Source organism: Phycodurus eques, chromosome 3 (assembly GCF_024500275.1).
Source record: "Phycodurus eques isolate BA_2022a chromosome 3, UOR_Pequ_1.1, whole genome shotgun sequence".
Taxonomy (NCBI): Eukaryota; Metazoa; Chordata; class Actinopteri; order Syngnathiformes; family Syngnathidae; genus Phycodurus; species Phycodurus eques.
Window position 1 is genome coordinate 28,516,152 of NC_084527.1, and position 12,653 is coordinate 28,528,804.

General features: G+C 42.8%; 1 protein-coding gene across 6 annotated transcripts in view; it reads right to left on the reverse strand.

The window, feature by feature from the left end:
* Nucleotides 1-6,629, reverse strand: part of fbrsl1 (fibrosin-like 1) — a 412,523-nt gene extending 405,894 nt beyond the window's left edge. For 5 of the 6 annotated variants that reach the window (XM_061673005.1, XM_061673004.1, XM_061673007.1 and 2 more), the window contains exon 1: nt 5,574-6,628. In XM_061673005.1, coding sequence (XP_061528989.1) covers nt 5,574-5,834 — 261 coding nt within the window. In that variant the 5' untranslated portion in view covers nt 5,835-6,628. Of the gene's footprint in view, nt 1-5,573 lie in introns of all 6 variants that reach the window. The other variant, XM_061673006.1, reaches the window with a different exon arrangement.
* Nucleotides 6,630-12,653: the final 6,024 nt, after the last annotated feature.

Consider the following 12,653-nt stretch of genomic DNA (forward strand, 5'->3'; position numbering starts at 1 on the left):
GACTATTCATTTAAGACGTCGGCATAGCGCTTTGTGAAAGACAAAGCATAGCCCATTTTAATCACTATACTGTCTTGTCAATGTGTGTGGTTCATGACAGTTTCTCATCGAAAGTCAGAACCAAAGTTTAATATTACGGACCTGTTCAAGTTCATGTGCATGCAATTGGTTGTTGATCTCCAGTATGTGATACCCATTAACACACAATATATAATTGGCTGCAGAATGTTTTTCAGCTGGCAGATATTGTCCGCTGCCACACAGCATTGGAACAGGTTGTGTCATCGGCATATATAATTAAGACGGCATCTTGAAGTCTTTCATTTAAAAAAAATTAAGACAGGAAAGGGCCAAGGCAACGCCTCTGTGGAACATTTGTATTGCTGGCCAAAAATTACCATAAAAAAGAACATCTTGCTTCCTGAGATAACTTTACTGTTACAATATTATAAAAGAGATAAGCCATTCATTTTGTTTATTCATTATCCAGTATACAAGCTTTTTCCTGCATAAAAAAAAAAATGCAAAACTGCCAAATTACAAGCCGCCTCTGCCCCGAGAAGCTCTGACAACATGAAAAGCGTTGCCAGTATAATATTTAGCTATAACTGCGGTACTACGCTTCACCAAATGAGTGGCGCTGTACCAAAAACCAGTTGGAAGTCGCTCCTAAAACTGTCGAAGAAGAAGTGAAGCACTACATAAAAACACCAAAAAAAGAACAACAACAACAACAATTGCAAATGTGTCGCACGATTTTGTGGATTTTCAAGCAGGTAAATGTTGCTTCTTTCGTAACCAGCAACATCTGATTTCTCAGAAAAACTGATTTTGAACAAGTATTACACCCTACTCCCTGAACGTGATGACCACAGTTCAGCAGTGAACTAACAGTTCTCCAAATAAGAGGCAAAGCGTGCACTGAAAGCATCCAGACTTCAGTTAAATACATGACATGTAAGCACCATTGTTTTTTAAGGGGAACGTTTTTTTTATTATTATTAAAAATTCAGATGGGAACTCACACTTTAGCACTTGATTACTTTCAAAAACAAACAATTGTAACTGGAATGTGGCTGGCTTAAATCCGAGGAACAGATGGGAAACTATGGGTGCAGAAAGTGAAGCTGCAATTCACAACTTCCTTAACATTACTGTTAAGATCCCTGTGGGTGGAGAACTTAATTTCCGCCTGGTACTCTCTCTATAGAGCTGCTCGGTGGCCAGCAACAGATGGTGATCTGTGTAAAACAGGACTTTGAGCAGAGGAAAAAAGAGCAATCACTTAGCTACCCTTCTATGGATTCATAAAAAAAGATAGATCGAAAAAAGGCCACGGTATTCTAGCAAAAATGCCACTCTATAAATCAAATTGTCTGCCTCACTGTCAGCATAGTGCCCTTGACACCACTACTATAACCAAATTAAATCAACCTAAATCCTCATTAGAGTGATTTTACCAACTCATTCTGAGGAACAAAACACCCAAGCAAATCTGTAAATTAATGTTAAAAGCAGATGAACAGAAGGATTTTGGATTAACAAGAGGGGATTTGTGAAGTCAACGTCACTCAGAGAGCAAACGGATACAATCAAACATCTTAATTAATGGTGTGACAGATAGATAATTGTGTCAGTTTATTCTCTACTCGCTTGTTCAATACCCACAGCGAAGCAGCAGAGGGTAATTGTTTTAGAACACTGCAGTCAGGTGAAAATCATCTATCCCACAGAATCCACTGCTCCGCATTTGTAAAACTTCTTTAGTGCATTCAATGGCACATTTATTCTGAAATTGTTAGCAAGAACTCCAGTACTTTGAAGATCACACTCTCGAACAGAGCAGATTCTTAAAATCAAGACGGCAATTTTTTGAACCACTAACCAGCACCAATGTCAAAGCTTGATGGCTGTGTTTGTACAAAAACTGCTCTCGAGGACAGAGAGAGATTCAAAGCAAATATACTGTTGCATTATCATATGTAGCCATGGCGGCAAATGGCTTTCAGCTGTAATGAAATGGGTTACGAGATCAGGCGAGGCCATGCTGGAGCCTACAGTAAGCCAACATCTAGGGAGCTGGATCCTATCAGTTGGGAACTGGAATATCAACAGCAAAAAAAAGTGCAATGGGAGAAGAACAAAAAAGCACGAGCAGTAACATTTGTGCACAGGTTACGGACTAAAATAGGACAAGGAAGTGATGATGGCATTCACGAAAAGGTGGAATAGATTCTAAGGTGCTGTAAAGAGCATCCAAGGATGGAAAAACAGCAAAATGGCAGAAAATATATTTGTGCTCAATCAAACCAGAGAGGCTGGTGATCTGTGCTCCAGAATGCTAATAGGACAGTAGCCTAACGCTAACACAATCATGCTGGCCATCAATCACTCTGACAGAGTCAAAACGACCACAAGCTCAAACCAGCGATGAGGTGCGAGCTTATTGGCGCGCCATGCAAGAGGTCAGCACTATTCCCTGGTAAAATGCTTCAAGTGCCAGCCTCCTCATAACTGATGAGCAATTAGCACAGGTAGTGTAGGTCACGCGTTCAACTCGAGCATCCAGTAAGAAGGTGAAAGCATGAGTGATGGCCCGATCAGAAGATATTTAATGTGTACACATTTCACTCTGCACCCACTGGCACTATTGCAGTTTATGGCAGAAAACAAATGATTACTGCTGTCTATAAAAGCGTAGATAATATAATTAGACAGCATAGTTATTTCAGAGGAAATCAAGCAAAGCAGAAATCACATCATTATCCAGATCCAACAACATCATTTAATAAACAGGACCCTTTTGCATGAGAATCAGAATTACAAACAAGTAGCTGGTATGAGAGTCCGCCATAACATGCTCCATTTCCTTAGCCTTGAAATATACTTCTATGGACGGCGCACTGATTTAGGTTCTCATTCAATATGTATTAGACAGTTCAGTGAGAAGAAATTATGATTGCTTAATGCTATTTCCCACATATTATAATAATAATAATATCCATCCCTACATTTTCCGTACTGCCTATCCTCACGAGGGTCGCGGGTGTGCTGGAGCCTATCCCAGCTATCTTTGGGCGAGAGGCAGGGTACACCTTGAACTGGTCGCTAGCCAATCACAGGGCACATATAAACAAACAACCATTCGCACTCCAATTCACCCCTACAGGCAATTTAGAGTCTTTAATTAACCTACCATGCATGTTTTTGGGATGTGGGAGGAAACCGGAGTACCCGGAGAAAAGCCACGCAGGCACGGGGAGAACATGCCAACTCCACACAGGCGAGGCGGGATTTGAACCCGGGTCCTCAGAACTGCAAGGCAGATGTGCTAACCAGTTGTTCACCTTGCCGCCCGTTAATAATAATAACAATAACGCAGCCAAAATAATAAACACAGCCTTATTCAAGATAAACTCAACTCGAATGGTAAAGGTGAATTTATAACTGCATCACGCAAGAGGATCTTCCAACAAGTCAGTCACTTAGAGCAGAGTGTGGACAGAAACCAGCATGCTGGCAGAGGACAAGCCAGTAAAAAGCACTTATCATCCTCCAAGTAGGCAGTAGCACTGAGGAGCTCAACGAGGCCAGAAATAATCACAGATACAAGACTACAGCACACGAGGGAATCTTCCTTCACACATTTGCTCCATAAACATGTCACGATGTAAGCATGGCTATGACATCCATGACACTAAATAGTAAGCTCATCCTGCTTAATGGTAATCTTACACTCAGATTTAATGAGGTCTAATATATTTGATCGAGAGTATCTGCTTACTTCTGGGACTTCAAAAGCTCTTCAATGGTTGTTGGTGGTTGGAGTTCAAGCACCTTCACTTCACCAACACCTTACCCCTTTTCTCCCCCCGCCCCACCCCTTTAAATCCACTCCAAGCATAGTGAAGGGTTCAACTAAATGCAAAAGCAATAGAATTACCCACGACCTGGACAGGTTCAACTTGTTAACAGATGGCCAGCTGATGATCATCAGTAGGTAATTCCACTGTTCTGCTTTTGTCTGGTGGTGCACTGATATTCCAAGAGGTTATTGTGCTGCAAACCTGCTTTCAAGCATATCAAACTAAGCACTGTGTAGGAGTAAAGAGACATGATGGATTAATTCCCTTACTGAGACATCATGGGTGGCAGTTGCTGAAATTAGATGCCTTGTGGTACCATTATTGGGCTTGCAAATTAGGTCATCCTCTTGAAATATAGACCTCGGAGGACATGCTCGCTCTCTTCATTAAAGACCAGAATTATTATTAGTATTTTTAACTCAAATGAGGCTACCCTTAATATCATGGAAAATCAAAACAGTCAAACATTTGCCTCATCAGTCAGACTGATGTCCCACTTGGAGGAGAGATTTATTTATCATTTGCCACTTAGTGACATAATAAGAGAATATCACAAGGATACGTCTTTCATTCCTGAAAGCATTTTGCTAACATTAGAAACACAAAAGAAGTAATGGCAGGAGCAGTTATCGGCAACCTGTCCATCAACCTGTAATAGATAACTGTTGCAAAAGCAAGAAAAATGTCAGGAGTGCACTTACAACTCCGGGTGACATGAATACAATCCAATCCAAGCAATTTGAGACGCGACAGCACCTGCTTGTTTCCCTTAATGGCCCGTATGCTGCCAGTAGGAAACGACTCATTCACGAGGCAGTGAACTTGTAAAATTAATTGGTTCAGTGGCAGCCAAACTCAACTATCATCCACACTGACACAATAAAAACTGAACTACAGGGTCTTCGGAAAGTCACTTTGTACTTATATAAATATGTGGAATCTGTCTCCAAACTTCAACCCTGGGGGCCATTTGCAGCACGTTTTTTTTTTTTTATTGGTCTGCACATTATAATAATAAATAAAAATGGAGGTTCACAGCAGAAGGCTGGGAGAAAAAGTTGAAAGATCCAGCCATCCATTTCTAATAGCGCTTGTCCTTATTAGGGTGGCGGATGAGTTGGGGCCACGTAGCTTTTGGGTTTGTGACGGGATACACACTGATCTGGTCACGGGTCAATCGCAGGACGCATATCGCCAACTTCGAGCCTTCATTAAACGTACCATCCATGTTTTTGGAATGTGGGAGGAAGCCAGAGTACCGGGAAAAACGGAGGAGAATTTTGAACAGGCAGGCCGAAGCCCGAATTCGAACCCCCAAGATATGCTCAACATTTGCCCACCGTGGTGCCCCGTGCTACTTTTAAAGATGTTTCAGTAAAAAGAGATACGTACAAGTTATCGCATTTTAGTCACGATAATGTTCGATGGTTAGAACGCGACGACAATCATTCCAACTTTTTGCTTCGTCACCAATAACACAAAGCTTTTTTTCCAATCCCTTTGACTGCTTTGCATACGTTGACATCCAGTGCATCGGATTGGCTTTCGAATGTTTCACAAACACATGAGTGGCTTTCATCTCCCTTCCACTGGTCTAGCGGGAGACAGCAGCCGAGTGGAGGGCCCTCAAAGGAGCAATGATGTACTTTTGTTGTTGTTGAGTGCACACATCATCAGACAAGAGGAAATGATGCGCTTCCTGCTTACCTCCAGACAGTCCAGACTGATGAAACTGGCGATAGCAAATCCATCAATGATATCCTCTTCCTGTGAGCTGGACTCCCGTCTCTTCCTGCGGGGGGTGGCCGCTGCGGGGTGCGGCGCCCTTTTCGCCTCCCTCCTCGGACCGCGTCCCTCCCTGTCCGAGTACGGGGAGTTGGGCTCGGGGCCACGGGGGTCCCCGCTCCCCGTCTCCCGCAACTTTCGCACCCTCTCGCGCTTGGGTCCCTTCTTCAATTTCCCATCCATGTTAGGGGGAGGGAACGAGGGGAGGAGGGGGCGGAAGACGAGGAGGCGGGGGCTCGGAGTGTCAAAACCAACGCAAACGCAACTCCACGGGAGACGCTGTCTGTCCGCGTCGTGGAATCGCAAACAAGACCCTGAGGGCAATCCGAGAGTGTGCTGCGACGACCACAAACGACCGCGTGTAAATCGCGCCTTAAACACTCAATGACCTTGAATAAAAAATCTCGCCAATATCCATTACGACGCGCAAACGTTGACGAATCCACACGCAGTCGGGAGAGGGGAAGGCAAAAGCCACGCGTTTGGCTCACGAATCCGCACCGTGTCGAGGCGCTATCTGCTCCAGCAGGTGCAAAATGGCAGAAATAGTTCCACATCCACGCATTAGACTCGCTTTGTAACTTTTGTCGCACGGGAACACTGACAGAGAGCGCCGACGCCGATCCTCGCTCCGGGGAGCAAACAGTGCAGCGAAATCATCTTGCTGGTCGTTGTTGTTTCCCCACCTCCCCGATCCATGATCCAGTGTCAGACAGAGCTCAGGGTACCGTCTTGTCGAGAACAAACGAGGAGTGATGTGGTCCTTCAAGAATCCCGCGTGTCTTTTAAGCCATTATTCCCGGCTGTGTTTGTACGCAATATTTCCTCAACGATCCGAAGCGTCCGAGTTCGACAGCGGCGTGGCGTCAAATCAAACTCCATACGGCGGAGAAGCGGTCCGTTCCAGCTCGGATCATGTTGGCTTCTCCCCCCCACAAATCCACTCCGGTCCGTCCCTTGATTGCTCAGTGGCTCACGTTGCTCTCTCGTCGCATAATAAGCGTTTGATAAGAGTCCTTAAAGCGACAGGAGTGATTAAAATCTCTCTCTCTCTCTCTCTCTCTCTCTCTCTCTCTCTCATCCTTTCATCCGAAATGAAGAGACGGTCAAATTTGAGAGAAACCACGTAACCCACGTATTTACGCCACTTCTGGATTACAATTTTGCATGAAGCTGCTGTTAAAAACAACATCGATTAAAAATAATAATAATAAAATAAATATAATAAATAATACAATCAATTAAAATAACAATTACAATTTATTTATTTTTTTAAAGACAAATATATTTTTAAAAAAATCGAGAACTGTCGCTCCCGGAATCTCACACATGACACTATTTTAATCTGTCAATCAGAAGTGCTGGCACGTCTTGTATTTCCTCCTGTGCTACACACACACACACACACACACACACACAGAGAGAGAGAGAGAGACGAAGACACCTATCAGGTTTTGACAAGCTGTCTTGTCATGGTTGACATGCTGGGCATTTTCCCAATCGTCTGAGCTGGTTCACTTAGCAGACAACCACAAATGAAAAGGGGCATCTCATTGTCAGATTTTCTGAAGGGAAAAAAAAACAATAATAATAAAATAATGGCAACATATGACACTCTCCCCTTCCTTGTGAGTGAGAGTTCTTTAGCTGGTGGGGAAGGGGACAATGTCAGGGCAGAGTTCTGCAATGAGAACTAGCCTTCCCACTCTTTAATTCAAATGTTTAGTTATCTTGATCTAACATATTAAAAATGAATTCCTTTAAACATTTCACTGACTTGTGTAAAATGTTTAGCACACTTTGAATGATACGTAGATTTATGCAAATACAGTGAAGTGCACAAATCTTGTGCACTGCAAGCTTTTTTATTCAATGACTCTTTGAAAAATTAATTAGGGTTCTGTTCCATTTTTTTTTTTTTTTTTTTTGGGAGAGGCAGGTACTCCTACCAGCTAAGTACAGCTAAATACTCCAATGCAACTTTAACCTCTAGGGAGGGACGCACATAAATTGTGTGCAGGTGCAATAATAAAACAGCAGCAGATTTAAATGTGTGACTGTGCATTTGTGCACCAAACATTTTGCAGTACAGACTATGAGCCGCTTACCTGCTCATATTTTCTTGGAATAATTCATCTGGGGGTGAATCAAACAGCGCAGGAGATAGTAGCTGGATTTGTGCATCTGCTTCATGATTGTGGTTTAACCGAATGGAATACAAAGTGGGTGTCAGTATTTAGTTACGAAGCTGCTGTCAACGTAGAAGTACAATGGGGTAGGTAGTTCATTAAACGTCAGATGGTGGCTATCAGGGATTCCTTGTGCATATTCTGCGCACCCCCACAACCTATATATATATATATATATATATATATATATATATAGCAGGAGATGGCGCTTGAGTAGTGTGTCGTTCAAACGATCAAATCAATCTACCGAATGGAGTCACTTCATGAACTGATTCGCCACTTTCTTAGCTCAGCCATGAACATGTGCCACACAAGAAACTCAGTTAAAACTCGCAGGATGAGTGGTGAGGGGCCCGTGGGCATGTCGGTCTCGCTGCCCAGTGGCAGGCCGAGGAGGAGCGCACAGCAGGGTTCCCTCTAATTATTACATTCAGTGTGTGTAACAGTTACTTATAGGTTTAATTATTTGTTTTTATCACATCGTCAGTCTGTCAAAATATGTCTTTACGTGAAACTGGTCCATACGTGGTGCAAAAAAAGTTTGGAGACCACTGTAGACAACTGAGCCAAATCAGATGCGTTTTTCAGAGTTTCTGCTGACACTTAAGGGGAACTGGCAACAAATCTGGCAAATAGGAGGTGAGGTCACAGAAACTCATCATGCAGTGACACCAATCATGGCATGTGGACTGTGGGGGACTTTCTGGACTGGCATACATCCAGCGCAGCACTTTCCGTAACTACACGGATAAGGGTTAGACCCGGTGTTGGCCATTTCATTCATGTAGCTGCGTGTTGGCCAGTGGGATGATTTCAAAAATATAATAATGATAATGAAAATAGTAATTTGTTCAATTAATTGATTTCCACAATGATTCAGAGGGTTTGATGCCCGCTGTTCACATATTTATGAATGGAATACGTCTGACATCCAACACACGTCTGTGGACTTCAGAATCTGTCTACCTGTGTCCCAATAAATTTAGACGAACATCTTGCCACAAAATCGTCATCTCCAAGGGCACACCCATCGGTGCGCCGAAATCCCCAGCTTGGCGTAGACCGGTCTGCCAAATTGGTAAAAACGTGTAGCGAGCCTTGGGTTTGCACGAAAATCAGGGTATGCCAGGATCAGGTTGTTCAGATTGTGGGGGGAGTGATTGAAAGCAAATTTACGTATGCTAAAATGATTACGAAATGTTTATTTCAAATTAGGATGATTAACAGCAAAACAGTTGGAGTTTTTTAATGGTTCCAAATACTTTTATTGATTTCTCAATCATTTGGGAAACGTAGTGTTGAACCAGGAGAAACAATAGCCTTTTCAAATATGTCATAAATGCCTAGGTTTTGTGGCTTTTGTGGGGAAATTCTGCTTCACTCTACGGGAATGGTATTCTTATTCAAGCATCTCTCAAGATCATGGTGAAAAAAACAGAGTTTGGTTTGTTTTAAAATGTGACAAGTAAATACTCTTCCTGCCAGATCTGGACAGAAATCAATGGGTTAGTGAAAATGTAACCTTGTAAGAAGTGGCTGCAGAGTCAACAGCTCATCCAATTCATGAAAAACAATATTCGGACTATTTGGAGTCATCATTAGTGCCAGAGTCATACTAGTATGAGAGTTGTTAAGATGACGATTTCATGTCAAAAACCTTTACAGTTAATAATCTTATTTAGAGTTGCAAGCACCAGGTATACCAGGAAACTGAATGTAAAGTTAATTATTATTTGATTTTCACAGTAATGAAAGGGGGGAAAGCAAAACAATGCGAAAGGGACTAACATATTTCGGCAGTTAGTGTACTGGTTCCTGAGAGGGAAGTTTATTTTATGGCTTGAATCGTCTGTGAGACACGGAGAACCACATCAAGATGCAAAACGAAACTACTTCTATGCTAATACAGAGCGCTGAGGGGTAAATTATCCCGAGCACTGTAGGTGATTAAACTAGATTTGACAGTTAGTGAGTGAGTATGATGAAGAGGTTCTGATACACCGCTGAGTCAGGTCACAGAGTGCACATCACCAAAAGCTACTTTTCCATACTTTGATGTTCCTGCCTGCTGGCTCCTGTTCAAGATCTGCCACGTTTATCAAAATACCCACATGCACACTAATCTTCCATGATGTTACTTAAGAGAACAATAGCCACATGACTAGCGCATCAATCTTTTAGCAAATGGACGTTTAGGCAAACAGAGACATGATCGTTCTCAGGTTACCCTAACCTCTGTAACCACTGTGAATCAAACCCGGGTTCTGACCAGCTTTGTAAAAACTAATTCAGTAAGGGGATTAAAAAATGGGTGAACAGGTATGGTGAGTGGGCCACGGAGGAGAGGGGAGAGATTACCTCTGTGTCTTCAATGTTACTATTTGCTTTGAGCTTAATCCACAGCTAGAGACTCTGAGCTCCCACATTGCAGCCATTCAAACATGAGCCTCTTTGAAATGCTTAGCCTCGGCTGTTCTGCAAACGGAGAGGAGGATGCCTGTCATGCTTGTATGATATACAAGGACTGGAATAGTTTTTCATCGCTTCTCCCACTATGAGGTTTCATTATGTCCCCATGGTCAAGGTGCTAAATGCTATAGCAGTTAGGATGCAAAACATAGTTGCAAAAATAAAATATGTAGACTTGGGACTGAGAGGCGAGGTACCTGAAGTGCTTGAGAAAATTATTTCAATTCCACACCAAAATCTAGAAAACAGGCTTTCACATTATACACAATTTCGCAGGAAAAGACAAATACGCAAAACTGAGACATTGTTAACATGGATCTCGTTTGATGTGCATCGCACAAAAATGATGAGGGACGCAAAATGCTTTGTGAATGTGTGTCAGTTGACGCACAACATTGCTTACCTACGTATGTGTGCAAGGCTCAAATTAAGCGGTATCGCATCACAGTTTCCGGGTCAAAATTCGCTTTTTGCGCATCAGAAACACATTGAAAAGCAAAACTGCAAATCAGCTCTCCCACGGAGATGGTCGCGAAGACGGAAGATGGCAGTGGCCTATATGACACAACGCGCTTACGTCACCGATGCGTGAACGCCGAAATGGAGTGTTTGACTGAGAGGCGGCAAGACAGCAGTTGCAAAATGCGACGCAGAATTGAGAAACGAGAGAGAGAAAAAAAGACAAATGGCTAAAGTGTGGTCACACACGCCGCATCACGGGACCCAAGAGACGAAGGTGAAGTGCAAATCGGTGAGCTTAATGTTAGTCTTCTTGACTAACATAACGTTTGCGCTGCAGGCTGCGGAGTGTCTCTTTTATTTAGTAAATGAGAGTACATTAATTACACAGTTGTGCTCATATGTTTGATTACCAGGTCAGAATTTGTAATGTGTGTACAAGTCTTTATTATGCTCTAATATCATTATATCAGTGGCATAAAAAACATCAATGATGCTTTCATTTATCTTGAAAGTTTTAGGGGAAATATATTGTTCTAAAAGATTTGCTACTGCGGCAGGCCAAAACACACAATATATTGATAGCAAGCAAGAGCAATGGATAACACAAAAATATTGTTCAAACAGTATTAAAGATTAAAGATGAAAGAATAACAACTGTATTAAAAATCTGCAATATAGCGGAACCGTGAAGCAAGAACCGCGATGTAGAAGAGGATTACTGTATCTTTATTCCGTGATGATAAATTACAAAAGTCATTGTTCCAGGGCTGGAACGCATTGTTTCCATGAAGTGCATCTCGGGTCTCACATAGTCTCAAATGTAAAATGTTCTATGTGTTAAGATAAGTCATTCAGTTGGATGCCTGCAGACAGTCATTTGTCCACACCCGGAATCCACAATTCACTTAAAGTATAGTGTAAACTTGTGGATTTTGGTCAACTGAGCGGGGCTTTCGCCAGGCAATAACTGCAATATCGTCTGCCAACTACAGCATGGCTAAGGCAAATAAATTATGAGGTTCGGCAATCCGGGCAGTCTTTCACAAGATTACGAAAAATTGCAGTTTAGAAAAACATGACCGGACATGAACTCTGTCAGGCTCCAATAAAGTCAAATGTTCCACACCATATTACACACCCTCAATTGTTCACTGTCTAACCATCTATTGTCGCTTGGTTGGGAAAAATGCTACTAACTTAACGTGCTAGATGGATCATGTATTCATTTGGGAAAAAAAGCGAATTGACACCGATTGGAAAAGTGCAGCCATGTTCTGTCACATTCATTGTGGGCCAAACTAATCAACAAGTAGGCTGCTCAGTGGCCAGTATGCATGCATGCATACATAACTACCTTCCGACCTACCTCCTTGAATTTGATGCCTGCAACACTTTCCAAAAACGTTGGGAAGGGGGCATGTTTACCACTGTGTTACATCACCTCTCCATTTAACAACATTCAAATAGCATTTGCGAACTGAGCATACAATTGTTGAAGCCTGAGTAGGTGGAATTCTTTCCCATTCTTGCTTGTACGCTGCTAAACAGTGCACGGTCTCCATTGTCGTATTTTGTGCTTCCATAATGCACCAGCGGCATGGTGGTTGACTGGTTAGAGCGTCTACCTCACAGTTCTGAGGACCGGGGTTCAATCCCCGGCCCCGCCTGTGTGGAGTTTGCATTTTCTCCCCGTGCCTGCGTTGGTTTTCTCCGGGCACTCCGGTTTCCTCCCAGATCCCAAAAACATGCATGGTAGGTTGGTTGAAGACTCTAACTTGCCCGTAGGTGTGAATGTGTGCGCGAATGGTTGTTTGTTTATATGTGCCCTGCGATTGGCTGGCGACCAGTTCAGGGTGTACCCCACCTCTCGCCCGAAGATGGC